Source organism: Dermacentor albipictus, chromosome 1 (genome assembly GCF_038994185.2).
Source record: "Dermacentor albipictus isolate Rhodes 1998 colony chromosome 1, USDA_Dalb.pri_finalv2, whole genome shotgun sequence".
In the NCBI taxonomy this organism is placed as follows: Eukaryota; Metazoa; Arthropoda; class Arachnida; order Ixodida; family Ixodidae; genus Dermacentor; species Dermacentor albipictus.
In genome coordinates, this window is record NC_091821.1 from 64,941 (window position 1) to 91,197 (window position 26,257).

Here is a 26,257-nt window from a genome sequence, read left to right on the forward strand (position 1 = left end):
GGATGCGTTCGATGAAGCAGGCTTTGTGCTGAAACCGCCGCCAACCTCTAGCCTCATCGCCGTTGTGACGGAATGAGTTCGGCAGGCCAACTATTGTTACCAAACTCCCCAACGCGGACCTGATCTGCTACGGGTGCCTGAGTTGCCGCGGGAACGCCGTTTTTCGCTCCTTCCTACACACCGACCAAGACACAAGACAACGTGCTACCCGTAACGGCTCCGAGTTCTATGAAATTCGTGTGGTGTCGGTTTCGGACCATAAACACGTGTGTGTATGCGTGTGTGTGTGTGTAAACCGTGCCGCGGAGAGGCGGCTAGTTTGCGATGACTAAACAAATGTTCGCATCACCTTGTATCGGGAGAGGACCGACTGTTTAAAAACCGCTGTTGTGCGGCTGCTCAGGTCACTCTCTCTCAAGCAGTCATGTTAGACTGACGTACTTTCTCAACCAGTCATGTTAGACTGATATAAATACTGTAAATAAACCCATATTTCTCGTTCTCGATGAGAAGCAGTCCTTCCCTTCATCAACGTCCTCAGCGTGGATAAGTTGTACGACGGCATGGGCCAGCTACCTTCTAATTCATGCCCGACTCCATTCTTGACAACGGATCACGAGCGATGGGATTGAGCCCCCAATCCTGACACCCTCTGCTACACTTCCCTTCCCTTGGAATCCATTCCGTAACTCTTAATGACCATCGGTTATCTTCCCTCTTCATGACATGTCCTGCCGATGCCCATTTCTTTTTCTTGATTTCAACTAAGATATCATTACCTCGCGTTTGTTTCCTCACCCAATCTGCTCTTTTCTTATCCCTTAACGTTACGCCTATCATTCTTCTTTCCATAGCTCGTTGCGTCGTCCTCAATTTAAGTAGAACCCTTTTCGTAAGCCTCCAGGTTTCTGCCCCGTACGTGAGTACTGGTAAGACACAGTTGTTATAAACTTTCCTCTTGAGGGATAATGGCAACCTGCTGTTCATGATCTGAGAATGACTGCCAAACGCACCCCAGCCCATTCTTATTCTTCTGATTATTTCAGTCTCATGATCCGAATCCGCAGTCACTATCTGTCCTAAGTAAATGTATTCCCTTACCACTTCCAGTGCCTAACTACCTATCATAAACTGCTGTTCTCTTCCGAGACTGTTAAACATTACTTTAGTTTTCTGCAGATTAATTTTTACACCCACCCTTCGGCTTTGCCTCTCCAGGTCAGTGAGCATGCATTGCAGTTGGTCCCCTGAGTTACTAATAGCAAGGCAATATCATCAGCGAATCGCAAGTTACTAAGGTATTCTCCGTTAACTCTTATCCCCAATTCTTCCCAATCCAGGTCTCTGAATACCTCCTGTAAGCACGCTGTGAATAGCATTGGAGAGATCGTATCTCCCTGCCTGACGCCTTTCTTTATTGGGATTTTGTTACTTTCTTTATGGAGGACTACGGTGGCTGTAGAGCCGCTATAGATATTGACACGCGTACTTATCTTTATTGGGCGACCAGGTTTCGCCGCCTAACAAATGTTATCGCACAGCGTGGGACGCGGCTGCATGCATCCGAAGTTTCTGGAAAGTTATCGATGCTTCTATTCGGTTGTCTGTTGTCACCGAACCTTGTGCTATCAGATTTGATCGCGTGACGCGAATGGTGTAGGACTTTGTGGAAGGCACGCGGGTCCCAACGATTAGTCTGGAACATTCGACGACTGTCGTATAAAAGCCGACGCGCTTGACCCGCTGATCAGATTTTCGACGATCGCCGACTGTGTTCGCCGCTATCGTTGTGCTATAAGTGTAGCCTGTTTTGTGGGCACAGGTTCGCCCAATAAAATTTAGTTTTGTCGTTCACAGTGGTGTTACTGTGTTCTTCAACGTCACCACTATGTGACAATATCTTTCAGTATTTTTACATATGGCTCGTCTACACCCTGATTCCGCAATGCCTCCATGACTGCTCAGGTTTCGACTGAATCAAACGCTTTCTCGTAATAAATGAAAGCTATATATAAAGGTTGATTATACTCCGCAAATTTTTCTATCACCTGATTGATAGTGTGAATATGGTCTATTGTTGAGTAACCTTTACGAAATCCTGCCTGGTCCTTTGGTTGACGGAAGTCTAAGGTGTTCCTGATTCTATTTGCAATTACCTTAGTAAATACTTTGTAGGCAACGGGCAGTAAGCTGATCGGTCTATAATTTTTCAAGTCTTTGGCGTCCCCTTTCTTATGGATTAGGATTACGTTAGCGTTTTTCCAAGATTCCGGTACGTTAGAAGTCATGAGGCATTGGGTATTGTAGGGGTTGGAGGACGGACTTCGGGATGAAAACCAAACTTGGGAGGATTTATTTTACATTATGTACAGGGAGGTGAGCGACAAGTACCTGTCGTACAGTCATTACGGGCTGGCAGCAACTCGGACGCTGCGGCCCGCGGCAAGAAGTTCGAGAGAGGTGAATCAGGGAATCAGGGAATTGTCCAGAATGCTCAGGTCTCTCTGGAAGGCTTCTTATAAACCCTTCGAGCACTGGAAGCCACGTCATGTTCGACCAATAGGAGAGTCCGCTCCGATGACGCCACTTTCCGCCAATGGCAGGCGATGGCGTCATACCCGGCGAAGAGAGTCAGCGCCTGGTCCTCCACTCTTGATCACTTGTTCCCGGTACTGCGCTCTTGCCTCGCAGAATTGCAATCCACTTCTAAGGTGGAGAAGGAGGGGGGGCGCTCATGCTCCATTGTACAAGGGCCCAACTGCTCCCGGTGACTCGGCTCCGCAGCGGTGGCAAATGCCTTCTTCAAAGGCGAAGGGGGACGATTGAGCTCCATTGTCCCAGGGCCCCTTCTAATCCCGGCGGCACACGACCTGGGGGCCGCAAACTTGTTTGCACGTGTCTCCTCTGGAATGCGGTTTCCTGCTTCTGCATTCCTCAATTAGCTGTGCTTTAATCCGATGTGGTCTGGGGAACTCGAAGTAATCGCAGGAAACAGCTCCATATCTAACAGCTCGTCCTCGCCCCGGTTGTTCTGAATGGCCGGTGAACTCAATTCGCTGGCCATGAGGAACGCTGAAAGAAGCTGCAGGGTACTGGGGTCGAGCCTCGTTTGACAACCCTCGGGATCCTGGGCCCTGGAGAACATACGTCAAACAAACCAAACAACACAGCGCTGCACCACGCGTAAGCGCAGGCTCTTCACCCCTGACTCGCCAGGCTATTACTGAGTCAAAATCAACCCTGATCTTTTAGTTCCCCAGTTTTGACAAAGCAGTTCCAACCACCCTTCCAAACAGCTATCCATTTCTCCTTGATTGCCGACAAGACCAGAGTACTATTGTTGTTGCAAAACAAAAGGGTCGTTGACGATGCAAACAACAAATGAAAACAGCCGAACATAACTTAAGTGGCCTAACTACACGAACAGCATGTTTCCAATCTATCGCAGTGGCGTACTTATCGCACGTAATGGTGCCACTGAACAATCTGGTCAACCTCACAAGTACGTAATCACAAGCGCACTAGCATTGTGGTCACTAAACAAAACGCGTACTTGCGTTGTAGGCAAACTTTTCATTTACGCTTACTCAGGTTTCTTCCCTGAAAGTCCTGCAGGACACGTGACATAAACGAACAATTAAACTTGCAGGACTTACACACTCCGCAGAACCCTTAAAATAATGCGTCTTTTAATAACTCGTTCCACGCACACTCACTAAAGAAGTCAGAATACGGCTGCCCTCCACACACACTAGCAACCCAGTCATAAATCTGCTTCCTTCCGTCCACACAGGACACGCGCTAAAGGAACTAAGAACGCCTCTCAGTGCAACTCATGCACTCACTGAAAATCTACGCGCTTAACCTTAGAAAATTCAACACTTAAAAAGAAAGAAGGTTAAATAAAACACGCGCGTTACGATAGGCCTCTCAACAATAACCTTGACCCTCAGGTTACTCACACACACAAAAAAAAGCCTACCTACTTATTAATGAGCATCTCGCGAGACTACATGTTTACTTAAAACGCATCTTTCAAATCTCGAGTTTCTCAAACGAAAACACAAAGCTCAAACCTTACACATTGAAAGAAATCTCAGTCTCAATTCGCGAAAACTTTCCGATGCTCAAAAATAAAAAACAAGCACTTCATTACTACAGAAGGGCTCTTGGCCTCCCTTTCCAAACGCTTACGTCCGACTCATACTTTGAGTCGAACGCAGGGTGGGCGCGTTTTGAAAGCTACTCTGGCTGCCGAGATACAACAAAAGGGCTGATTCACTAACAGCTCCTTCAAGACGTTACGGTCTCCTGCCAATTTGCGTCTTGGCGCCCCGCTTTCCTCACAAACTCGACTGACCGCGTCGCTACTCCCCACCTGGTCTCGTCCTGCCACCTTGCGTTTCTTCGAACTGCACGCTGAGCTGTGAAAAGAACTACGGAACGACGAGGAGTTTAACTGCCTCGTGCCCTTTGTCCGCATCCGTGCAAAACATGCTTCGCGGTCCCCCTTTGACCTGTGGCTCGAACGTTTAGGATGCGTCAACATCGTCAGTGACGACCGCACCTTTTTTCTCCTTGCGCCCTGCCCATTTGGGTTTCTCGCCATTTTTGGCGGCGCTACATTATTTACCGACTTTCGGTCTTTACCGCGCTTCTTTTTACGGCGCTTTCTCTTTGCACGCGCTTTCATGTCGCCTCGTGCTGGCCGGTACACATTTCGTTGGCCCGGATCGGTCTCTTACCCGCACAGTCTGAGTGATTTACATTTAACTCAACACTCTCTCTGCCTCGACTGGCGGACAGCTCAACCGACTCTGGAACAATGCAGCAGGCTTTACTCGAGTTAGACAACTCGCACTCTTGCGAACTGCCCTCTACTACATTGCCCAGCGCACGCTGTGCATCGGCACACAGCCCGTCGGTATCGATCGCTGTCTCACGCGCACAGTCCGAATGATTAACAACTGAATCATCCCTATCTAGGCTATCTAGACTGGCGGAGAGCCGCACCGATCCCTGAACAATGCAGTTGTATTCTCTTGAGCTACACAGCTCGCAATCCTGAGAATTACCCTCAACTGCATCGCTCAGCTCGCACTTCACTTCTGCACGCACATCTGGCTCTACATGGGTGCTCGCTTCTGTCGGGTCAGAAGTACCCTTTTCTTCGCTAGCAACCTCGCTAACATTACCAGCGACGCACACACTCGGTAACTGTGCCAATTTGTTCGCAGCTGGCCTAGCTGTCTCCACAGTCATCTGTTGGCACAGCACCTCGTCGCTCTCCTTGCGGCCTTTAACGGCCTCTGTTGCCACTAAGGCATCGTTAGCAGCTAACCTTCTCCCTTCACTTATGAATCGGCAGCCAATCTCACAGGCACTACTCTTTTCGTCGGCTTTTGGCGAAAGTCCGCTAGACACTTCCTCATTCTTTCGCTCTGTACTTCCTACAGAATTCTCAGACAGCCGTTGTCTCTGTGCCAATAACTGATCACAATACTGTATCTCTTTGATCAGTGCTGCCTTCTCTCTCTCATACTTTTGCTCACGCTCACGTTCGCGTTGATTCTCACGTTCGTGACGCTCATACTTAAGAGTAAGTTCTTGAAGCTCATGCTTCCGTTCATTCTCGCGTTCTTCACGCTGACGCTCACTCCTAAGTTCACGACGCTCTCGTAAACATACACGACGCTCACGCTGCCGTGGCTCCTGTATCACCTCCCAAGCAAGCTTAATGCTTTCATCATCATTGCCACTATCTTGAATCGCCTTTATGGTAGCTGGCGATTCCATCCGTTCGTCCGCCTCAACTCCCAAATCGTCGCACACCAACAACAAGTCCAACCTCGTCAACCTTCTAAGATCCATGGCAGCTGCCCCGACAGGTGGTTAAAACTGTTTTCCTTAATTAATTTGTGCAAATATACAATGCATCAAACTCCCGATTCCCAGAACTATCAAAATGAACACACAACATTTGAGTCTGGCGAATCATAAGGAAAAAAACCACGCGCTCACTTACGGTTGCAGCACTCTGCCATCCGGTTCATTTGTCCGCTGTTCCGGTTCCTCCGGACTCCCTGGGTCGAAGGCTCGCTCCTTCTTCGCTACTCCCAGTTTCTTCAGACCTCTTTCGACGAAGGCTCTCTCTTCTTCGTTCTTCCCGGTTCCTTAGGATCTCTCTCGACGAAGGTTTATCCGTAGTGCTGCCACCAGCTGATGCATTCGGAGGCGATCCTACCGCTGCCAACCAGATGTAGGGGTTGAGGGACGGACTCCGGGATGGAAACCAAACTTGGGAGGATTTATTTTACATTATGTACAGGGAGGTGAGCGACAAGTACCTGTCGTACAGTCATTACGGGCCGGCAGCAACTCGGACGCTGCGGCCCGCGGCAAGAAGTTCGAGAGAGGTGAATCAGGGAATCAGGGAATTGTCCAGAATGCTCAGGTCTCTATGGAAGGCTTCTTATAAACCCTTCGAGCACTGGAAGCCACGTCATGTTCGACCAATAGGAGAGTCCGCTCCGATGACGCCACTTTCCGCCAATGGCAGGCGCCCGTGCGATGGCGTCATACCCGGCGAAGAGAGTCAGCGCCTGGTCCTCCACTCTTGATCACTTGTTCCCGGTACTGCGCTCTTGCCTCGCAGAATTGCATTCCACTTCTAAGGTGGAGAAGGAGGGGGGGCGCTCATGCTCCATTGTACAAGGGCCCAACTGCTCCCGGTGACTCGGCTCTGTTACGTTTGCGCCAGGCGTGTCGAAAAGGATCAGACAAGTTCCGAGGTGAAACGTTTATTAGCCCATGCTTGTGGGTTGAGGCTCGGCAAGAAAGAGAGGGCCGCTAGCAAGGAGCACTCTGCTTTTATCACTTAGTGGCGCATGCGCACTTCGCAGAGTGCTCTTATCAAGACGAGCGCCAGCCGACACAACACCACCTCCCCTTTTAATGGAGCACACAGTCACTCAGAGTCCAGCTTGGAATCTATCCGGTGGGCGACGATCTCGCATAGGGTAGCGTCTTGCCTCGGCGGGTGCTGGTGTTGCCTGTTGCGCAACCGGAGTTACCATGGGCGGTTGAGGACTGGAAGGAACTGGTGCGCCTGCAGTCTCAGGATAAAACAGGAACTCGCTGGTCGTAACTTCGCCAGCCGTTCCATGCCTAGGGGTAACGTCCTCTGCAGGCCTCTGTAACAGCTGATCCTGGTGCCGACGCCAGGTGAATGTGCCCCTCGGGGTGGTTGCACGTACTTGGAAAGAGACAGGTCCTGTTTGAGCAACAATCACAGCGGGAGTCCACTTTGGTTTTCCAGAATAATTACGTGCTAACACGCTGTCGCCTACCAAGAAGTGACGTTCGCGACACGGACGACTTAATGCCTGAGTGCACTGTCTGTGTGCTACTCTTTCCCCCACGGAAGGCTTTACGGCATCTAGCCGACTGCGTAAGCGTCGTCCTAGGAGCAATGCCGCCGGTGATTCACGAGTCGTCGCATGTGGCGTGTTGCGATACGACAGCAAAAATTTATGCAGCTTTACCTGCAATGTTCCTCCTGTGCCGTCTTTGCGCAGCGCATTCTTTAAGGTCTGGATGAAACGCTCTGCCAACCCATTGGAGCTGGGGTGGTAGGGAGCCGTGAGGACGTGGCGCGCTCCCATTGCCTGCACGAAGTGCTTGAACTCCTGCGAAGCAAACTGAGGTCCATTATCGGAAACAATTGTTTCAGGGTAACCAAAACGTGCGAAGAGCTCAGTCAAACAACGAATCGTGCTTTCTGTAGTTGTCGATCTCATTTCGAAAACCTCTGGCCATTTAGAATGTGCGTCGACCACCACTAAAAGCATGGTATTCTGAAAAGGTCCCGCAAAGTCTACGTGAACACGCTGCCACGGTGAAGTCGGCCATGACCACGGGTGAAGAGGTGCGTTGATTGGAGCGTTACGTTGCTCTTGACAACTAGCGCAGCTTCTGATGCGAAGTTCCAGGTCCGCCTCAAGAGTTGGCCACCACACGTAGCTGCGTGCTAGTTCTTTGCTACGTACGATGCCGGGATGGCCGTCATGGAGTTCGTCCAGAACGAACCCTTGTAGCTTTGCAGGCACGACTACTCTTGCGCCCAGCATGACGCATCCCTGATGCACCGTCAGTTCGTTGCATCTGCGAAAAAAAGGCTTCAACTGTTCATCCTTGATCGACGCGGGCCATCCTACATTTGTGAATTCCTTCACTTGACAAAGAATTCGGTCTTTACATGTGGCAGCCACGATATCTCGACTAGAAACAGGCAACGAGTCCAAGCGCAACGAATAAAATGTTTCCTCTGTTTCTGTGGTTTCCGCTTCAAGAACTGGCAGCGGCAGACGCGAGCAGAAATCGGCTTCAGCGTTCTCGCTTGATTTTTTGAAGATAAGATTGTAGGAATAGGCTGCCAACGTAACGGCCCAGCGTTGCAAACGAGCAGCCGCGATGGTGGGAATACCGGTTGTCGGGCCCAATATTGTTTGAAGCGGCTTATGGTCTGTGACCAATGTGAATGAGCGCCCATAAAGATAGAAGTGGAACTTCTTTACACCGAAAATGATGGCTAACGCTTCTTTCTCCAGTTGACTGTATTTCTTTTCCGCTTCAGATAGCGTGCGTGAAGCGTAAGCAATGGGCCGCGCCCTTCCGTCATCGTAGACATGAAATAGGACCGCTCCTACACCATACTGAGAAGCGTCGCATGACAGCCTAAGTTGTCTTTCAGGGTCATAGTGTGCGAGCGTAGGTGGTTGTGCCAATAGCGCTTTCACTTGGTTGAACGCTTTTCTAGCATGCTCGTCCCAGTGCCACGCTACCTTTTTTTGCAGAAGTCTGAAAAATGGTTGAGCTATCGTTGCTAACTGGGGCACGAACTTACTGTAATAGTTCACAACGCCCAACAAAGACTGAAGCTGCTTCTTTGATTTCGGTTCTGGAGCCTGGAGAAGTGCGTCAACTTTATCTGACAATGGGGAAATGCCTTCAGCGCTGATTTTGTGCCCAAGGTAGTGAAGTTCGCTTTGGAAAAACGAGCACTTCTCTTTCTTTACCCTGACACCTCGGCTTTGAAGACGCCCCAGCAGCGCTTCGAGATTAGCTAAGTGGTCTTCTAGGGTTTTCCCAGTTACCAAAATATCATCTAGGTAGCAGCAAACACCCTTGAGGTCCTTCAACATCGTGTCCATTATCTTTTGGAAAATCCCCGGCGCGGAAGCGATTCCAAAAGTAATCGGTTGACGACAAACAATCCTTTGTGCGTGTTCAAGGTTAGGTATTGCTTTGAGGCATCAGACATGACCACTTGCTGATAAGCGCGGTTTAGGTCGATCTTTGAAAAATGAGTGCCACCAGACAGAGCCGCGAATAAGTCATCGACCTTCGGCAACGGGTAACGTGTGACGTCAAGGCACGGATTCACTGTCACCTTATAATCGCCACAGAGACGTATGCCACCGTCTTTCTTGATAACGGGTACCACTGGCGTTGCGTAATCTGACGTGGCAACGGCCGTTATGATGCCCATTTTTTCCATCTTCGAAAGTTCAAGCTCAACCGCCTTTTGCAGTGCGAACGGCACGTTTCTTGCTTTGAGAAACTTCGGTGCCTGATTAGGCTTGAAATACAGCTCGGCCCTTTCTTCTGTAATCATGCCTAACTCATCTTTAAATAGAGAGTCGTACTTTGCGATCAAGGCGTGTAGCCTTTCCTCTAAACGACAAGAAAAAGGCAGCTCTGACCTTGGCAGCTGGTGGACGTTCCAGATTTTGCTCCACTCCAGCCTAATTGCCTGAAGCCATTCCCGACCCAGCAACGGCGGCCCCTCCTGGTCAACGACGTATAAAGGAAGGCTCGCCGTGTTGCCACCGTGCTGCACCTTGACTTGCAGGACGCCTTTTGGGATCACCAGGGCTCCTGTATAGGTGCGGAGCTTCACTTCTGTCGGGTTGAGCCTGGCTGATGAAAGAAATTGGCGGTATTGTTTGAAAGGCATGACTGTGACGGCGGCACCTGTATCTAGCTCCATATGGACTGTCACATCATTTACTTTCATCGGTACCATGATGGGCTCAATACTGGGAGCAGATACGCCCTTTACGGATACCACTTCCGAGCGGGATACTACCGATAACGTTTTTACAGTGTCTTTGAAGGGGCGTTTCCCTCGCGACGTGCTGGAGGTGCTACGGCAAACTCGTTGTAGGTGTCCCCTTTTGTTGCACTTATAGCACTTGTCATTTACGTGGGGACACGCTTTGCCGGAATGTTTCGGCGACCCGCAGCGAAAACATGCCTGCGACTGGACACTCGAAGTCGCCTGTACCTTATGCATGAGGTTGGCTGTAGACACCCCTGCACGGGCTTCCGCAGTGCTTTTCGTTGCCGCCTCCACAGCCACAGCGCGCTCTACCGCTCTCTGAAACGTAAGCTTGCTATCCTCCGTGAACAGCACTCGCTGTATATCCTCTCTTAACAAGCCGCAGACGAAGCGATCCCGGAGGGATTCATCTAACGCGCTTCCAAAGTCACAGGTGCGTGCTAGCTTCCGTAGCTCGGCAATGTAATCAGAAATGGACTCGCCTTCGACTTGCTGCCTCCTGTGGAACTTTGCTCGCTCGCCAATGACCGACGGTTTCGGCGACAGATGGTCCCCCAGCGTCTTCTTTAGTACCTCGAAGCTCTTGGCTGAAGGCAGCTCCGGGGCAACCAGCGATTTCAGAAGACTGTAGGTACTGGGGCCTATGATGCTCAGGAATGCATGTACTCTGTCACCTTCGGGAATGCGGTTGACGATAAGAAACGACGTCAGCCGTTCTTCGTACGACGCCCAGTCATTCGTGGAAACGTCGAATGGTTCCATGTGGCCCAGTTGAGCAGCAAACTGCGTCGAACCTGCACTGGCTTCTTCGTTCATGGTATCAGTCAGCGAAGAAAAGAAAAAGCAGTACTCTTCAATCGTCGATACTGAACAGAGGCTGAATGCCGAGAACACTTGCCTTCCTTGACGCTGCGCAGCTCTTCAAAATCCCATCTTCGTCGCCACGTGTTACGTTTGCGCCAGGCGTGTCGAAAAGGATCAGACAAGTTCCGAGGTGAAACATTTATTAGCCCATGCTTGTGGGTTGAGGCTCGGCAAGAAAGAGAGGGCCGCTAGCAAGGGGCACTCTGCTTTTATCACTTAGTGGCGCATGCGCACTTCGCAGAGGCTCTTATCAAGACGAGCGCCAGCCGACACAACAGGCTCCGCAGCGGTGTCAAATGCCTTCTTCAAAGGCGAAGGGGGACGATTGAGCTCCATTGTCCCAGGGCCCCTTCTAATCCCGGCGGCACACGACCTGGGGGCCGCAAACTTGTTTGCACGTGTCTCCTCTGGAATGCGCTTTCCTGCTTCTGCATTCCTCAATTAGCTGTGCTGCAATCCGATGTGGTCTGGGGAACTCGAAGTAATCGCAGGAAACAGCTCCATATCTAACAGTATACAGGGTGGCCAGTTTTTCTAGAACAATCTGCCCACCATCCTTCAACAAATCTGCTGTTACCTGATCTTCCCCAGCTGCCTTCCCCCTTTGCATAGCTCCCAAGGCTTTCCTTACTTCTTCTGGCGTTACCTGTGGGATTTCGAATTCCTCTATACTATTCTCTCTTCCATTATCGTTGTGGGTGCCACTGGTACTGTATAAATCTCTATAGAACTCCTCAGCCACTTGAACTATCTCATCCATATTAATAATGATATTGCCGGCTTTGTCTCTTAACGCATACATCTGATTCTTGCCAATTCCTAGTTTCTTCACTGCTTTTAGGCTTCCTCCGTTCCTGAGAGCATGTTCAGTTCTATCCATATTATACTTCCTTATGTCAGCTGTCTTACGCTTGTTGATTAACTTCGAAAGTTCTGCCAGTTCTATTCTAGCTGTAGGATTAGAGGCTTTCATACATTGGCGTTTCTTGATCAGATCTTTCGTCTCCTGCGATAGCTTACTGGTATACGGTCTAGCGGAGTTACCACCGACTTCTATTGCACACTCCTTATGACATGGTGGGTGGTGTCACTTCTAGTGTTTCAATTCAGTTTATTAACCAGTGACCATTTACTGCCTTCACATGCCTTGTCCATTGTAAAAAGCACCATATAATATAGTTTACAATCGCTTTCATATACCTGATCAGAAGGACCATATCACTGCTGGGATGGCATGGGCCAGTAGCATCACGGCACAGAGATCATTTTCTCACACATTGTTTTCTGAGACATATTTTTCGCCCACTTTTTCATTGCCACAACGAGGTGGTACGACAGTGGTAGTGAAGACAGGGACAGTGAAATCAAGGTGTGCTTTTCATGCTCATTCATGTTGTTCCTTCACTCGTAGCAGCATAGTGCTCATAACATGACTCGCACATTGCTGTGCCCATCCTATAAATTTTCACGCACCATGAGGCGCGTGGCTGCTGCCTTTCACTTACACAATGCAAGGTCGTGCAGCATCATGCACTGCATCATCAAGAACGGATACAAAAAGTGTATCCATATTAAGGAGATGTGTTACTGTTGAACTTCGCAGTAACGAAATCGGCTGGGAAGGCGATAAATGTGCTTTTGCAAGAATTTTGTTGTTGCGAAATGAGATAGCACAGATAAGTAATGCGTCGCAGAATGAAACTTTGCTGTCAAAATTGCATTAGCTTAGTTTGGCAAGCTTTGCTCGAGAATATAGAACTGCAGTGCTGACAGCACAAAGTGCACTGCATGCGTCGATCAGCAGTGGCAGCACTGCTGTGGAGCAGTATTCTTGGTAAATTGCTTTAGGAGATACGATCACTTTTGCGAGATTTGGCGCGACTCGGCACCGGACGCACAGCAACACGGCTCCACGCAAACAGTAGCATTTCTTTAGCACACTGTTAGATATGGAGCTGTTTCCTGCGATTACTTCGAGTTCCCCAAACCACTTCGAGTCGCAGCACAGCTAATTGAGGAATGCCGAAGCAGGAAAGCACATTCCAGAGGAGCGGCCGAGCAAACAAGTTTAAGGCAACAAGTTCACGTGCCAACAAGTTCGTGCGCCGCCGGGATTAGCAGGTGGGCCTCGGACAATGGAGCATGAGCAGCCCTCCCCTTCTCCTCGTTAGAAGTGCATTGCCAGTCTGCGAGGCCAGACCGCAGAGAGCCGCCAGGTGTGACACCGCGACACGGGCGCCTACCATTGGCTGAAAGTGGCGTCATCGGAGCGGACTCTCCCATTGGTCAAACATGACGTGACTTACAGTGCTCAAAGGGTTTATAAGAAGCCTTCCAGAGAGACCTGAGCATTCTGGGACATTCCCTGATTCCCTGATTCACCTCTCTCGAACTTCTTGCCGCGGGCCGCAGCATCCGAGTTGCTGCCGGCCCGTAATGACTGTACGACTGGTACTTGACGTCTCACCTCCCTGTACATAATGTAGAATAAATCCTCCCAAGTTTGGGTTTCCATCCCGACGTCCGTCCCTCAACCCCTTCATCTGGGGGCAGCGGTGGGATCGCCTCCGAATACATCAGCTGGTGGCAGCGCAACGGATAAACCTTCGTCGAGAGAGATCTTAAGGAACCGGGAAGAGCGAAGAAGAGTGAGCCTTCGTCGAAAGAGGTCCGAAGAAACTGGGAGTAGCGAAGAAGGAGCGAGCCTTCGACCCAGGGAGTCCGGAGGAACCGGGAACAGCGGACGAATGGACCGGATGGCAGGGCGCTGCAACCGTAAGTGAGCGCGTGGTTTTTTTCCTTATGATTCGCCAGACTCAAATGTTGTGTGTTCATTTTGATAGTTCTGGGAATCGGGAGTTTGTTGCATTGTGTGTTTGCACAAATTAATTAAGGAAAACAGTTTTAACCACCCGTCAGGGCAGCTGCCATGGATCTTAGAAGGTTGACGAGGTTAGACTTGTTGTTGGTGTGCGACGATTTGGGAGTTGAGGCGGATGAACGGATGAAAACGCCAGCTATCATAAAGGCGATTAATGATAGTGGCAATGATGACAAAAGCATTGAGCTTGCTTGGGAGGTGATACAGGAGCCACGGGAGCGTGTGCGTCGTGTACGTTTGCGAGAGCGTCGTGAACTTAAGAGTCAGAGTAAGCGTGAAGAACGCGAGAATGAACGGAAGCAGGAGCTTCAAGAACTTACTCTTAGGTGTCAGCGTCACGAACGTGAGAAGGAACGCGAACGTGGGTATCAGGAACGAAAGCTTGAGCGTGAGCAAAAGTATGAGAGAGAGAAGGCAGCACTGATCAAAGAGATACAGTATTGTGATCAGTTATTGGCACAGAGACAACGGCTGTCCGAGAATTCTGTAGGTAGTACAGAGCGAAAGAATGAGGAAGCATCTAGCAGATTTTCGCCAGAAGCCGACGAGAAGAGTAGTGCCTGTGAGATTGGCTGCCGATTCATAAGTGAAGGGGAAAGGCTAGCCGCTAACGATGCCTTAGTGGCAACAGAGGCCGTTAAAGGCCGCAAGGAGAGCGACGAGGTGCTGTGCCAACAGATGACTGTAGAGACAGCCAGGCCAGCTGCGAACAAATTGGCACAGTTACCGAGCGTGTGCGTCGCTGGTAATGTTAGCGAGGTTGCTAGCGAAGAAAAGGGTACTGTTGGCGCGACAGAGGCGAGCACCCATGTAGAGCCAGATCTGCGTGCAGAAGTGAAGTGCGAACTGAGCGATGCAGTTGAGAGTAGTTCTCGGGATGGCGAGCTCCGTAGTCCACGAGAGAACAACTGCATTGTTCAGGGATCGGTGCGGCTCTCCGCCAGTCTAGATGGCCTAGATAGGGATGATTCAGTTGTTAATCATTCGGACTGTGCGCGTGAGACAGCGATCGATACCGACGGGCTGTGTGCCGATGCACAGCGTGAGCTGGGCAATGTAGTAGAGGGCAGTTCGCAAGAGTGCGAGTCGTCTAACTCGAGTAAAGCCTGCTGCATTGTGCCAGAGTCGGTTGAGCTGTCCGCCAGTCGAGGCAGAGAGAGAGTAGATTTAAATGTAAATCACTCAGACTGTGCGGGTAAGAGACCGATCCGGGCCGACGAAATGTGTACCGGCCAGCACGAGGCACGAGGCGACATGAAAGGGAATGCCAAGAGAAAGCGCCGCAGGAAGAAGCGCCCTAAAGATAGGAATGCGGTAACTAGTGTAACGCCGCCAAAGATGGCGAGAAACCCAAAAGGGCAGGGCGCGAGGAAGAAGGTGCGGTCGTCACGGACGATGTTGACGCATCGAAAACGTTCGAGCCACCGGTCAAAAGTGGACCGTGAAGCAGGTTCTGCACGGACGCGGACAAAGGGCACGAGGCTGTTAATCTCCTCGTCGTTCCGTAGTTCTTTTCAAAGCTCAGCGTGCAGTTCGAAGAAACGCAAGGTGGCAGGACGAGACCAAGTGGGGAGTGGCGACGCGGTCAGTCGAGGTCCTGTTGAAAGCGGGGCGGGAGGACGCAAATTGGCAGGAGACCGTAACGTCTTGAAGGAGCTGATACTGAGTCAGCCCTTTTGTTGTTCCTCGGCAGCCAGAGTAGCTTTCAGACCACGCCCACCACGGGTTCGACTCAAAGTATGAGTCAGTCGTAAGCAATCGGGAACGGGAAGCCAAGAGAGCTTCCGTAGAAGTGAAATGTTATTTTGTTTTATTTTTGAGCATCGGAAAGTTTTCGCGATTTGAGACTAGGATTCCTTTCAAGGTGTAAGGTTTGAGCTTTGTTTATGTTTTCGTTCGAGAAGCTCGAGATTTGAAAGATGCGTTTTAATTAAACATGTAGTCTCGCGAGATGCTCATTAATAAGTATATAGGCTTTCTTTTTTTTGTGTGTGAGTAACCTGAGGGTCAAGGTTATCGTAGAGAGGCCTATCGTAACGCGCGTGTGAGTTATTTAACCTTCTTTCTTTTTAAGTGTTTTTGGTTTTTCTAAGGTTAACCGCGTAGTTTTCACTGAGTGCATGAGTTGCACGGAGAAGCGTTCTTAGTTCCATTAGTGCGTGTTCTGTGTGGACGGAAGGAAGCAGATTTATGACTGGGTTGCTAGTGTGTGTTGAGGGCAGCCGTATTCTGACTTCTTTAGTGAACGTGCGTGGAAAGAGTTAGTAGAAGACGCATCATTTTAAGAGTTCTGCGGAGTGTGTAAGTCCCGCGAGTTTAATTGTTCGTTTACGTCACGTGTCCTGTAGGACTTTCAGGGAAGAAACGTGAGTAAGCGTAAATGAAAAGTTTGCCTACAACGCAAGTACGCGTTCTGTTTAGTGACCACAAGGCTAGTGCGCTTGTGATTACGTACTTGTGAGGTTGACCAGATTGTTCAGTGGCACCAATACGTGCGATAAGTACGCCACTGCGATAGATTGGAAACATGCTGTTCGTGTAGTTAGGCCACTTAAGTTATGTTCGGCTGTTTTCATTTGTTGTTTGCATCGTCAACGACCCTTTTGTTTTGCAACAACAATAGTACTCTGGTCTTGTCGGCAATCGAGGAGAAATGGATAGCTGTTTGGAAGGGTGGTTGGAACTGCTTTGTCAAAATTGGGGAACTAAAAGATCAGGGTTGATTTTGACTCAGTAATAGCCTGGCGAGTCAGGGGTGAAGAGCCTGCGCTTACGCGTGGTGCAGCTCTGTGTTGTTTGGTTTGTTTGACGTATGTTCTCCAGGGCCCAGGATCCCGAGGGTTGTCAAACGAGGCTCGACCCCAGTACCCTGCAGCTTCTTTCAGCGTTCCTCATGGCCAGCGAATTGAGTTCACCGGCCATTCAGAACAACCGGGGCGAGGACGAGCTGTTAGATATGGAGCTGTTTCCTGCGATTACTTCGAGTTCCCCAAACCACTTCGAGTCGCAGCACAGCTAATTGAGGAATGCCGAAGCAGGAAAGCACATTCCAGAGGAGCGGCCGAGCAAACAAGTTTAAGGGAACAAGTTCGTGCGCCGCCGGGATTAGCAGGTGGGCCTCGGACAATGGAGCATGAGCAGCCCTCCCCTTCTCCTCGTTAGAAGTGCATTGCCAGTCTGCGAGGCAAGACCGCAGAGAGCCGCCAGGTGTGACACCGCGACACGGGCGCCTACCATTGGCGGAAAGTGGCGTCATCGGAGCGGACTCTCCCATTGGTCAAACATGACGTGACTTACAGTGCTCGAAGGGTTTATAAGAAGCCTTCCAGAGAGATCTGAGCATTCTGGGACATTCCCTGATTCCCTGATTCACCTCTCTCGAACTTCTTGCCGCGGGCCGCAGCGTCCGAGTTGCTGCCGGCCCGTAATGACTGTACGACTGGTACTTGACGTCTCACCTCCCTGTACATAATGTAGAATAAATCCTCCCAAGTTTGGGTTTCCATCCCGACGTCCGTCCCTCAAGCCCTACAACACGCTGTCGTCCGTAGACGCTGTGGCACGTCCGGTGCCGAGTGCAAAAGTGATAATCTCTCGTATACCTGAAGGCACTCAATTGAGATTACGGCTCCTTCGCACAAATCTACGTCCAGTGCCGAATCCGCACGCAATGCCTGTTAGGTGGCACCGAAACCAGTGTTCTTGAAGCAAGGAATGTATATTCCAGGACAATCACTTAATCACAGCCCGTTGTGTGGCACGTGGATATCCTTGTTTTTGCTGCATGTTTCTCACCAAGGCGCGTATTAAGCACTGCACTCGGTGTGCAAAAACCATCATCACATGGCGGTAGCAACATGTGTGACACTTCGAATGGGTGATCAGCAAGCAAGATGGCGGCCATGACGTGTTTTCGGTGCACACGATCGCTCCCAGCGCTTAGTTGTTTTTGCAAAGAAAAATGGCAGCGCCCATGCAAGTGTAATGTGGTGGTATTTTACGCAATTTTAGTGCAAAGCAATTGCATTTGAGCACATTTTGGAGCCTGCTAGCCTTGCCCGAGTAGGTAATATGTGGGATTATGTTCCGGCAAATTTCGTTGATGCGATATTGTAGTAGAGCGACATTTTGTTCTCGAGAGGTACGAAAAGCATTGAATCCTTTGCGCATTCGCTGAGGATACGAAAATATTTCATTGCGGGTTTCTACTGTTGTAGAATTATAACATGCAGATGATGCATGCCTTGCCAATTGCACCAGTGAACCATAGCTACACTGGCACCACTGGACAGGCAGGGATTGTCTACACGGTGTTACAGAGGAATTCGTTACGGTAAACATCAATGCCTTACCATGTGACCACCACAGTATTGCAAAAATCAGGCCAGATATACGAGAAGATGAACTCTACAAAAGTAATGACAGCAAGTAAAAAGTGGTTTGGTGGCTGTTCCTTGGGCAGGTTCACCATGCACTTTCCTAGATACTAACATGTGTATTCCTCACATCTTTTTTTAAAAGGAATGTATCAATGAGGTTCTACTATACTAACTCTACAGTCTTCATTACGGCAATGACCAAGAAGTTCTCAGTGTTCATTTCCTCTACCAGGGAATTATGTATTCATTCACCCCGTCATGATACAGCGTGCAGTATCTTATGCGCCTTCACAGCCCACCACAGTCGAGGAAAAGTGCCACAGCTGAATAAGCCGGATGCAGGAGCATCAACATTCGGTGAATCTGCGCTTGTTAGCACAAGTCAGCGTTTTAAGGCTTGTACTGTATTGTGATCCAATTCAGAGCCAGCGTCTACTAACCGAAGTTGCTCCTCACTCGCAGCATCGGCAGATTGTTCACTGCAAGAAATGCTGGAAGAAAGCCATGCATCAGCGCTGGATACAAAAGTGCACCGCCAGGTGCCTGGGCAACTGCTAATTTCTCCTGACCTGTGATTTGGACAGCTGACAGCATTGCACAGGTGCGTCAAATGTCTGTGCATTTGACATGGTATCAGAGATTTCATTCGAAGAAAAGATGGCAATTAAAAATTACCTGAGGCTATGTAGCAGTTGCTTGATTATTTGAAAGCCGTGCACAATGATGCATGACAACTGCCAGGATGCTTCGTGGCAGTGCAAATTTAAAGCGGTGGTGTGAATGCTGTACCAATCGTGCCTTTTTGTTGAAGGTGCTATACATTGATGCTAAATATGAGAAAATTGCACCAAGAGGAGCTGTAGTCAACGCAGATGGCAGGACATACTACAGTGAAACCTCAATTGTACGACTTTCTTGCGACCATGCAAAAACATCATATAATCTGACCAACAAAAATTGTGTCTATAGTGAATTTTTTTGTGTAACAGAGTTTGTGAGGAGCTTCAGGTTAAACTATAGGCTAATTTGCAGGACTCGAGAACCCAACTGGCGAAAAAGTAAATGCAAAAATATTGCTGTGCAAGTGCCAATCACACGTTATCGGGAAGATTTTGCATAACATGCACCACGATCTATGCCCGGCAGCATGCTAAAATGCTCTTTTCTCACCTACAGAATTTTTAAAAATATGTAAATTTCATATAGATGGTCCCCGAGCCATGTAGCTAGAGCTTTTTTTTTTGCGCAGCAACGTCCGCAAGATCACTTAGATATCACTTTGCCTGCATAGATGTATCCAAATGTTGTAAGTGCTACTAGCCAGTCTGCAAATGTAGGCACAGGCATGGCAGCATCTGTGACGTCGTCCTCGTCCAAGGTTGCAGCCAGCAGTATCGACATTGTTACAATGCCTCCCTGCACGTCCCGTCTCATACAACGACCCATGCGAAACCAGGAACCCAACAACAGACGTGTAAGAAGTATTTTGTACTCGCACATGGACAAAAAGCTATGAAGTGTGTGCGTGACCATGCTTTTTGCGCTTTCCGTATGCGCTGCAGTGGCACTCTCAGGTGATCACTTTCACGAGACTCGGCACTGGATGCGTCCAAGTATGTGGTTGACGGGGCTCTTTGCACTGCGCAAAGATGGCGAGCTTGGCACAATGCCAAAAACACACGCAACTAAGCCTCCCTCTCTCTCTCCTCCCTGTCCTTCAAGTTGTCCATTGTGTAAGCTTGAATTGTAAATTTACCTATTTTGCATTGTAAATTTACCTATTTTATGTTTTCGACAGATTAGCGAACCTAATGCAAGCCAGCGATGCATCCTACTGCGATAGCCTAACTCGTCAGTTAGGCAATCTATGTCTAGATCTAAATCTATGTCGGCCAATAGGAGCGATTCCTGTGTTCGATGCTAGTTCTTTTCCTTTGTCTGTCTGTCTGTCTCCGTCTGTGTCTGCACAGCAGTATACGACGCTGTGGCTGTGTGAAGCTATGATCTCCTCTTTACAATGGTTTTAAAGTTGCGGTGTTGCATTAACAGAAAGTCACACACCGCATGGTGCAGGGGCACCTAGCACCCAATTCTCGACCCAATTTTTGCCAACAGCACACAAGAAAAATGCAGTTCTCTCAACTTCCATGTCTCATTTCTTTCTGATATTTCCCCACATCTCATGATATGAGACAGGACGTGCATTATCTCATGTTATATAATTGAGGTTTTTAAGGTATTGTCTCTATGTGGAATTTGCCAGGATAGCACTAACACGTCGTAAGACCCGGAGTTTCGTAATATCAAAGGGTGCATAATCGGGCTTTCAGTGTACCCTATATTCAAACAATGTTGTCGTTGCATCTCTTCTCACCACTCATCAACTAAACGAGCGTGACTGACATATATTTAAACACACTTCTGTACACCCTTCTTTGTATTCTGTTGTTTCAGTGATAAAGGCTGACATTATTGTTTCTTTTAACTGGCAGGAAAATCGTGCTTCATCACTGCAGTGGTCGACTGACCTTTAAGACATCTGATTTTTCAGACCAGTTCAGTTATTTGAACTTCCCAAGCAACACTGCCACCTACTCCATAGAACAGTGTGTAAGAACGGTAGATATTTCAGGTTCCCTACAGTGTATCGATAGATATTTAGGACATTATCTGTACCCATGATGTTGCAACAGTGGTGGTCATGAACTGGGTTGCCACTTTTACATGGTTGGTACATCTACGGGAATCGTGACCAGGTGCTATATTTGCAACTTGCTGCGCCATCCTGTGCCAAAACATTAAAAGTGCCTCGAATTGCACTTGAGCTGGCCAAAAACACTAAGCGCAACTGCCAGAGGTTCATGTTCAAGCCAGAAGAGAGTGGCACGTATGCAAATAGCTTGGCTTTTGTCAACTTCATCTTCAGAACCTCTGGAGTCGCCACAGTCGTCAAGTATCGTGCCATCAACTTCATCTTCAGAACCTCTGGAGTCGCCACAGTTGTCTAGTATCGCGCCATTGTTCCCTGCATGTTGGTGCATTTATGCACGATAAAGTGCGATCATATTAGCACGCCTACGAAACCGTGTTAGTGTTTTGCTTAGGGCCTGTTAGTTACATATACCTTCATACTAACACGCTTAGAGGCTCGCACGCATGTAACAATGTAGGCACATGATCATTCTTACCAGCAGGGCTGGTAGACCAAACAAGCTGTCTTTGCTCGGTTACCTAGCATCAAGAGACTCCTTAGTCCTTTCAAGTGACTTTTCACGTGGCAACTCATTTAAATCATTTAATCAGTTTGTTTTAGTTTGTGTGGTTGCTTTGCTTACAGTGGTGCAAGTACATGTTGCAAAATGTAAATGTTACAGGTTTGAATGGGCTGCACATCACTTGTAAGGAGCACCGTAGCAGTGCTCAAGTCATATTCTAGTCTAAAGATATTCGTTTCAATGTCATATGAAGCTGCCATTTTGAAAGAATGTTACCTGCTATGGTATCTCAGTGGCTATGGCGTAGCACTGCTGAGCTCTAGGCAGCAGGTTCGATACGGTCTGCGGTGGCCACATTTCAACGAGGACGGAGTCCTTCACTAGGTTGTAGTACCTCAAAATCAGATCATGGTATTGGCATGTAAAATCCCATAATTTTTTTAGGACTATTACCGCTTTTATGAAATATGAATTTTTTAGAGTGCAGCTCTTAATGGCCCATTCCTGCGGCAACGGCGGTGGTGGTCTAACCAAGCAAACAAGCACAACAGTGAAAGATGAAAGAGCAAATGCAGAACGGCAGATGAAAGACACGAGCCGCGAACGACAAAGACCAACGAGAGCGGCCCCTTCAGTGACGTGTGCGTGGGAAACTGGCTTCGTGTGAACCCGCCCGACCGCATGATTTGTACTAGTGTCTGCTCACATCAGCTCTCGCTCGCGTTTGTTTTGTTTGCTTGGTTTGGTCTCATTCACACTTGTTTTGATTGTCATGGTTTGCAATTGTTTTGTAATCTGATTGTATGCGCGACGCGAATTGTGTAGTACTTTCTGGAAGCCAAGCAGTGCCACCGATTACACTGGAACCTTCGACGAGTCATGTATAAAAAATGACATGCTTGACCTGCGGATAAGATTTTCAACAATTGCCAACTCTGCTACATGTGTCTCTCAAATTCTTTGCCTCAAATATCGCGAAATGAGAACACGTATAGAGCTCTGCTCAAATTTTGCATTAGGGAGTATCGTAATCATCAGTGAATTTTTTTTCGAGCCTGGTGGGTTAACATCAAAGGGACCATATACAGTAGGACCTCGTTTATATGATTCTGCTACGTACGATTTCGTGGCACCAACGTTCGTGATCGAGAACACAAAAAATGACTGAATGAGTTATGCTCATTTTTTACCAGTTCATACGTTCCCGGAAAACAAAATTTTTTTACACCAATGTTCAATACATAGCCAAACTGTGATTGTATGATACATTTTCTGGCCCCTAGATTCCATGTAAAGAATAATATGTGCAAAGCGCACGCACTTGAGAACAGTATATAGCTGCCTGTCACGGCAGCTTCAATGCAATGCTTGTCCGCCCGTCTCACGTGAAAACATTAGTGTACACTCGGTTTCTTATTCCAGTTCCAACAAATTTTCACCTGGGTCGTCACATGCCACATTCCCCATTATCGGCGTCAAACCTATTGTGATAAGCATCTTCACCTATCTGTTTTACAGTGTGTGGTGCGTAGTGCTGTTGGTAGTGTACTGCATGCTAGTAGACGATAATCCAAACGCACCTCCATTCTCTGCTGCAGGCGGCACAATGCGAGTGCCACATTTTGCTTCTGTGGCATATGGTATCGCCCACCAGCTCAATTTCGTTTGTTTCCCATCGCCGTCTTAAAGCACAATAGGAAAACAACAAAACATTCCAACAAAATATGGATAAGACGAGTTGCTGCAGCAATAAGCACGCCCTGTCAGTCAGCGTGTGAACGCCGAAGCGCTTTTGCATCAGCCACGTCCATAGGGGAAAAGCACACTTGTAAAATCGCAGAATCAGTGCCAGGGGGCAAAACACAATGGCTTACAAAACGTTTTTTGACAAATTATGGTTTCAATTATTGAACAAATGCCTGTAGCGAGCAAAGCAACCATATAGCCAAAAGTGAATGGAGCTGCTGTTTCGATGCAGTACAGTAAAACTTCTTTAATTTGACCCTCGTTAATTTAAAATATTGCATAATTCGGACTCTTCCTTTGGTCCCAGCAGGCATTTGCATTACTTAATGCAATGACACTCTTATTAATTCGGACGTATTTGGCCGCACACCAGTTAATTCGGGCAACTCTCGGAGCTCAGCAAGAGTGGAGCACCACAAATGGTGACACAAAAGAGCAGAAACAGCATCCAACAAAACGAAGCGGCGGAAATCGCATCGCCATAGTCATCAGTGGAAACCGTACGTGAATGACAGCAATGCCAGAATGCTTTGTGCCTATTTGTGCCTCTGAAGCTTTTATTCTTACGTTTACCGCCGTGCACGGCACCGCGTTGGAAGTGCACCTTCATGACTGCGTAGTCTCCATCCACGGTTGCGTTGATAATGGCCGTGGTTTCGTCCGCAGTTGGAGCAAACGGTAGTCCCGTTTTGACTTGGTGCACACGTCGGCCATGCGCCTTCAGAACCGCAAGGTTGCCATCCATGAGCCTGTCGACAGCAACTGCGTTTTTGTCTGCAGCTGTTGCGGCAACGAGCAGTTTTGTTTTTACTCAGTGGAAAGCTATCAAGGATGAAGAGCACCGTCTACATCACAATGGGCAGGGACCTGGTGACAAAATAATCGGGATGTGCGCACGGTCGCAAAAAGCGTGTCTCAGATGAAGACGCTTGCCACGGCTGCGCTATAAAGGAAGTCGCAGGGCCTTCGCCGTTGCGAGCGCTAATCAGTCACGAGATGACCAGAATTGCAGCTTCCGCACTGCTTCTGTGCAAAATAGAAGCAGGATTTGCTGATTCATTCAGTAAATAAAAGCATGTTGACGTAGTAAGCATTTGCTTATTGTTTTCTTGACACCCTCGATAATTTGACATTTGGTTAATTTGGACATTTTTTTCAATCCTGTGTAATCTGAAATCATCATTAATCTATTTTAAGCCCACTGCAGGACTTAAAACGAGGTTTTACTGTATCGGCATAACATGATTTCCGCCAATGTGTTATGCAGAAAACTCTCTAAGATATGCCAGACATTTTCCGGAATACCCTTAGGATGGTGCAAGCAAAAAACAACTGCAAGCACCATAGCATTCGACCGGAATTTAAGTTTGTGTTCAGGCATCATGTCTCTGCAAAAATTGGTGGGCGGAAAGGGAATCTGGCTTGAAGTAACCACCTTGTGTCTTTCTTTCTTTTAATACTGAGTTTTTCTATTGATTTAAATGTCTGCCACCGCTGCAACTGCACACAAATGCATTTCAAGTTATCCTGTAGTTCAAATTATGGGAGTGAAATTATTGGCACTTCAGTGTATCTGGTCAAAACTAGGCATCGGAACACAGCAGTTTTTTTGCCCCCTACCTAAGTCAGATCCATTGCAAAATGTAAGGCAATTTAACAAAAAGTAAAATAACTGCAGGAGTTAATCCAAAAGGGAAGGACTGTTATAAAAATTGCTCTCTTAATCCATTGATGTGCTCCAGATTTTGAGTGTTCTGCAACAAATTTAGCTGCTCCAAATTTGAAATTTTTCAGCTCCAGAAATATCCTTTCCCCCCTTGATCTGCTCTGAAACCAGAATTTTCCTGCTCCAAAAATCGCTCCAAAAGCTGTTTCAGCTGTTGCACCCCTGTTAAAGGGACACTAAAAACAAATATTAAGTCAAGATAAAGTGATAGATTAGTGCTCAAGAAGGCGTCAATATTATCGCGAACAGAGCCTTAATAATCGAGAAATTGAGGTAAATGCAGACATGATTAGAGACTCCCCCGGGACACTCAAGTAATTGCCCGATGACAAAAGCACTTATTTAAATTCCGTCAATAGTAGTGAACCACTCATTGCAAAAAACATCATTGCATTGTATTATAAGATGAAATAAAATGCTACTTGTTCAGTTCTATTTCACTTTATGAAAAAAAGAACTAATTGAAATTACCCTTGACAACGACGCGGGCGGTCAAAAGGTTTCGTTTTCGCTCGACTCCGAGCCGCCCATGCTTTCGCGTTTCAATAGTTATCGCAGAGTGACGTGCTGGTTTTGCTGGCTCGCGAAACTCGCACAAACTGCAAGTAGCAGAGAATTCTATTTCCATGTGATGTCGCGGGATGTCCGAACGGTCTATGCCACTTGACCAAAAAGCAGCTTGGCATGGTACTGCCGTCTGTAGGGCGGTGTTTTACTCACCAATGGCAGCAAAGAGTGGTGATGGCATATGCAACGTCATTACTTCCCTGGTTTGATGGCGGGAGATTTGAATTTCAAAAAAGGTATTTGGACCCTTCAGATGCAATTTTCTTGTCAAATAAGTCTTTTCTTGGCATGAAACAAGGGTTGCGAGGTTTCTGGAATGGTATTTAAACAGTTCACGTCAACTTAGTACTTGCCTGTAGTGTCCCTTTAAGTATTCATCGTAAAATTATTACACCAAATTATAAAGGAATGAAGAACTCTGCAATTTTCGAGGACGTTTCCTGCGTGAGAACAGCGCAAGTGCATTCTAAAAATAGTTTACATGCTTTGAGGCATACTTTGACCTACAACAATCGTCTACCTTGCATGCCTGTCATTTATGCATCAGCCACATTAGCAGAAAAACCTGTGCAGCAGCTTTTTCATGCTGCGGGAGGGATCGGTCCTGGACTGATTTTTCGCAGCTTGCCACCGTGGCAAGCAAGCCGCAATAGGAGACCAATGAGAGCGGCCCCTTCAGTGACATGCACACAGGAAACTGGTATCATGCTGACACAACCTACTGCTCGATATACGTGTCTGGTTTTAACGGCGTTT

At 48.1% G+C, this 26,257-nt stretch overlaps 1 protein-coding gene across 1 annotated transcript in view; it reads left to right on the top strand.

Moving 5' to 3' along the window:
* The window catches only part of LOC139060008 (uncharacterized), a 102,943-nt gene that overhangs the window by 58,632 nt on the left and 18,054 nt on the right, over positions 1-26,257 (top strand). The window contains exon 8 of the mRNA XM_070538686.1: positions 18,710-18,848. Coding sequence (XP_070394787.1) covers positions 18,710-18,805 — 96 coding nt within the window. The 3' untranslated portion in view covers positions 18,806-18,848. The remainder of the gene's footprint in view (positions 1-18,709; positions 18,849-26,257) is intronic.